This window comes from Saccostrea echinata, unplaced genomic scaffold (assembly GCF_033153115.1).
Source record: "Saccostrea echinata isolate AGI-Se365-2 ecotype Australia unplaced genomic scaffold, CSIRO_AGI_Sech_v1 ptg000063l, whole genome shotgun sequence".
NCBI lineage: Eukaryota > Metazoa > Mollusca > Bivalvia > Ostreida > Ostreidae > Saccostrea > Saccostrea echinata.
Genome location: NW_026889812.1, coordinates 775,993 through 781,176, shown reverse-complemented (window position 1 = coordinate 781,176; position 5,184 = coordinate 775,993). Strand labels below are relative to the sequence as shown.

Sequence of the window (5,184 nt, the reverse complement as noted above, 5' to 3'; positions counted from 1 at the left end):
GGGGGGGGGGGGGCAGGGGCGGTTTGAACAACCTAGGATCTCTCCTGCCTGACACTGCTTGCATTTCAATATCCCTTATCATGTCCCTACTGGTCTTGAGAATAAGTTTTTTTAAATTCTTATATATTCCAATATGTACAAATTTGATCCCATACCCCCCCCCCCCCCCCCCCCCCCCCCCCGGGGACCTTGATTTGAACAAAATTGTTTGTTTCACCCTGTTTTCCCTCTGACAGCCTAAACTATAATGATGTGATTCCTCTTCACAATGTATGTACATAATAACATGTATAAAGTAAATATGGTACATGTAAAACATGCAATGAAAGTCCATTATAAACAGACATTACACCTGTAATTTCATAAATCATTCTTTTAATAAAGTCTCATGACAAAATAATAAGGCATTAAGAAATGTTTTTAAAAGGAATGTACAAATGAATACATATGCCTATATTTAAAAAAAATACAAAGCAGAAATCAGTGGAAGAAATGGAACTAGTTAAATAACAAGTCAATCAAACAAGATTTTAGAAATAAATAGAAATAAATAAATAAAAAAGAATAAAAAATCTTGGAAAAAACCACACAATGTATAAATTGTAAGTCTCAGTGGACAGTAAATAATTTTGGATTTCTTGTTAAAAACACAGGTACCTGAAAGGCTGTAATTTAAGGAAAGTGTATGGACTTCATACAAACCATTTCCATCTTTAGTAGTAAAAAGTGATCAGATCTTTCATACCACATTTGGGAAGGGGTCAGGGCCACGAAGATTAAGAAAATAGTGGCATTTTGGGATAACCATTAAACTTTAAAGTCATATTAGGTTTCTGATCTTTGTTATCAACTAAATTTCTGTTTTGCAATATAGAGGAATACGAAAAACAAGTTATTACATATCTCCAACTGTATTTTATTTTTTGTGAGAATGACTATTGGAAAAATTGACACATTCAATTCTGAATTGGAAAAAAAAATACCTTTTTGGAATTGGAAATGGGGCCCTTGAATAACTCCAATTATAGGTAATTGAGAGCTCTGGTGGTTATGACATTTGTGAAAAAAGAAATAACTTTTTATTTAGGGTTCCTCTACCCTCTGATACATTTAAGAAGTATTACTCTTATTCAAATAAATTACAATAACATGTATTCCATCATAAAACTGTCATGAAAACAGGCCAAATCTTAGTCAGATTTTGCCCAGCAGGGCAGGACAAAAATCTGGGTATTTTCATAATGAAGTACATTTCTTTTGAAAATATCCTTTAAAAGAAACACAGCCTTAGATCACATAAACTCAATAAATCCCCCTATTTTTCAAACAATACCACCAGTTCACCTTAATTATACATCACTGTTTAATGCTTAATGACTTGTATGAGACAAGAAGTTTTATGTAACACATATTTAACAGGGCAAAAACCTGGATATTTTCATAATGAAGTACATTTCTTTCGAAAATATCCTTTTAAAGAAACACAGCCTTAGATCACATAAACTCTATAAATCCCCATATTTTTCAAACAATATCACCAGTTCACCTTGATTATATATCACTGTTTAATGCTTAAAGACTTGTATGAGACAAGAAGTTTTATGTAACATATTTAACATCTACCAAAAAAGATAAGAATGTCAGAATTCTTGGTGGAATGTCAATTAAAGCCATAGATACATGTATAACATGTATAATATATTATGACCAAGATCAATACAGGATAAAACAGGATAACAATTTATAGATACTTCATGATAAACAGTGAATGCTTATATATTCATTTTTAAATGTGAATTTATACAATCATTAACACTTGTCTATATGGAATGTATTCATCAAAAAGTTTATGGGACTGTATGTAGTTTATATGCTCTTATGAGATTTTTCTCTATTATATATATACATAGGTATCATAAAAAATATTAAAAAATTCTTAAACAAATAACAAGTAAATAAATATACAGCAATACCTTAAATATAAATACTTTCCACATAATTAAAACTTAAAAGCCATTCGAAAACATACAAAATCATAAATAAAGGATAAAAACTCCTTGTGATAATGATCAGCAGAAATCACTCCATGCCAACCCAATGCAAGGGGTAATACTCCGTCCTGTCATATTGTTTTGACAGCCAACTGCCACTGGATGGAAAATTTCGATAATACACAACTTCTCCCCCTGCGAGGTAAGCCCCCCACCATCCAAAACTACCCGTGGACACAATGCTATGATTACAATGAGCAAGAAGTGCCATGTCTCCCCCGGCACTTCCTGTTGTTACGAATTTAATGTCGTCACCTTTCATATTGCTTTTGCACCAAGACATTTCAGCACTCACAACAAGAAATAATAAGTTTTTAAATTTCCCCCGAAAATATTGGAATGCTTTGTCAAAATATTCCTTTGTGGCAACATTGTATCCTCGAGACAGTTCTCGTTTGCTTCCCATGTCGCCACGACGTACATGAACACCAACGGTAATTTTGTCACCAATATTCAGTGAAGTCTGCAGTTGTCGAACTTTGCTTAATAATCCAGATTTGAACTTGAAAGATTTCCTCACTTCATCTTTAATGAAATCAAAATATTTCCAGCTTTGATAAAATCCACCTAACGAATAGTTTTTGTCATGACTTAAATTTTCTAGTGATTTGTCATATACCCCCGCCCCCTTTTCCCCGACACCTTTTAAGTTCAAAGGTTCAGAATCAGTCACCTGTGAAATATCAAAAACCTGCAGTAACGTATTTCTGCGCAAAATCATAGGTTTATAATTATGACGATTGGCAATTCCTAGAAGTGATGCGAATTCAAACATTCGATTTCCTAAACGCCCTACACCAGTACTTATCATTATGTGGGAATTTCGGAAGGCCTCGGTATTCTCTGTATTACTGATGAACAAAGGATGTCGTTGAGTGGGTGTATGTTCTGTTGTAATGTTCATAGCATCTGGCAGTTCAAATCTATAATTTTCACTTACATCTTCATTGCTGATTCTTTCCTTCAAATCATACATCCTCTTGGAAGTAAAATAATTAAAACCAACTAAATATGCCATAATGGTGAATGCGCAAACTGGTAAGAAAAACGTCCAACATTTCTTCCATACTGGAGTTACAGACCAGCAGCATCTGTTCCTTTTGCTCATTTCCTCAATGTGTAAGTAATTCTTAAAGATTTAAAACAGTGCATTCTAATTCATGAATATCTGCCTATCAGCTGATTTTCCCAAGATGAGCTTCTTCTTTCAGAAAGACATGATACTCCTACGAAAATATGCACTGAAATCAGGAAGAAGTTAATATTATTCCCTTTTTTTCTGAGAACTGCAATTTTTAATTCCACTCTATGCAGTTGATCCTATGAAAATCTGCTTTAAAATCTGAAAGAAGTTGATGCTATTCCATCTTTGCTGGTAATGACACTCTCTAAGTTCATCTGAGGATTCCTGAAAAAAAAAACAATGTACATTTTATTGAAAGAAGGTTCATTCATAACATCTTGCAAATTTTTCTTTGAGGTTCATACATATTTTTGTTTAATCTTTTTATAAACTACAATCTAAAATATTATCAAAATGACTTTGATTCAGCGTTTGACATGTTCCACAGGTTAATAACCTAATTTGATGAAATCTTAACATTGTTTATCAAATAAAATGAGGCCTTAAAAGTACAATCTAAATAAAATCAGATGTTCCGAATCAGCTACTGCTTCTCAGAATATCTAATTTTAATTACTAGATTGGTATAAGTAACATTGAATATCCTTCTAGAGGCTGCAGTCATGATAAACAAGAGGCCCATGGGCCACATCGCTCACCTGAGCACACTGGCTACACTAAGGCACAAATCAGTTCAGTAATGAACCGGGGGGGGGGGGGGGGGGGGGGGGGGGGGGCTTGAATTTTAAACTTCCTGATGATGCTTTCATGTCAATATAACAAATGAATTTGTTGTACTTGAGAAGATTTTAAAAGAATTTTCCCATTTATTCCTTTGTAAAAATTTGATCCCCCATTGTAGCTCCTCCCTATCTCAGGGGTCATCATTTGAACAAACTTGAATCTACATTACCCGAGGATGCTTCCATATCAATAAGACTAACATAGCTTTTCTGTTCTTGAGAAGAAATTTTTTTTGCTGTATGTTCTTATGTAAAACTTTCGATCCCCCATTGGGCCCCACCCTACCCCCGGGGGTCATCATTTGAACAAAATTGAATCTACACTACCTGAGGATGCTTCCATATAAATTTGACTCATCATGGCTTTACTGTTCTTGAGAAGAAGATTTTTCCTATATATTTCTATGTAAAACTTTGATCCTCCATTGTGGCCCCGCCCTACCCCCGGGAGCCATGATTTGAACAAAATTGAATCTACACTTCCTGAGGATGCTTCCATATAAATATGACTCTTCATGGCTTTTCTGTTCTTAAAAAGAAGATTTTTAAAGATTTTTCCTATATATTTCTAAGTAAAACTTTGATCCTCCATTGTGGCCCCGCCCTACCCCCGGGGGTCATGATTTGAACAAAATTGAATCTACACTACCTGAGGATGCTTCCATATAAATATGACTCATCATGGCTTTACTGTTCTTGAGAAGAAGATTTTTAAAGATTTTTCCTATATATTTCTATGTAAAATTTTGATCCTCCATTGTGGCCCCGCCCTACCCCCGGGGGTCATGATTTGAACAAAATTGAATCTACACTTCCTGAGGATGCTTCCATATAAATATGACTCTTCATGGCTTTACTGTTCTTGAAAAGAAGATTTTTAAAGATTTTTCCTATATATTTCTATGTAAGACTTTGATCCTCCATTGTTTCCCCGCCCTACCCCCGGGGGTCATGATTTGAACAAAATTGAATCTACACTTCCTGAGGATGCTTCCATATAAATATGACTCTTCATGGCTTTACTGTTCTTGAAAAGAAGATTTTTAAAGATTTTTCCTATATATTTCTATGTAAGACTTTGATCCTCCATTGTGGCCCCGCCCTACCCCCGGGAGCCATGATTTGAACAAAATTGAATCTACACTACCTGAGGATGCTTCCAAATAAATATGACTCTTCATGGCTTTACTGTTCTTGAGAAGAAGATTTTTAAAGATTTTTCCTATATATTTCTATGTAAAACTTTGATCCTCCATTGTGGCCCCGC

General features: G+C 34.5%; 1 protein-coding gene across 1 annotated transcript; it reads right to left on the bottom strand.

The window, feature by feature from the left end:
- Positions 1 to 2,017: 2,017 nt before the first annotated feature.
- LOC133175573 (galactoside alpha-(1,2)-fucosyltransferase 1-like) lies at positions 2,018 to 3,246 on the bottom strand. The gene has a single exon (XM_061310690.1). The coding sequence runs from the start codon at positions 3,157 to 3,159 to the stop codon at positions 2,080 to 2,082; it is 1,080 nt and encodes a 359-aa protein (XP_061166674.1). The 5' UTR covers positions 3,160 to 3,246; the 3' UTR covers positions 2,018 to 2,079.
- Positions 3,247 to 5,184: the final 1,938 nt, after the last annotated feature.

Bases quoted from the DNA above. Each gene is read 5' to 3' on its own strand.
- LOC133175573 (XM_061310690.1), bottom strand. From the start codon at position 3,159: ATGAGCAAAAGGAACAGATGCTGCTGGTCTGTAACTCCAGTATGGAAG.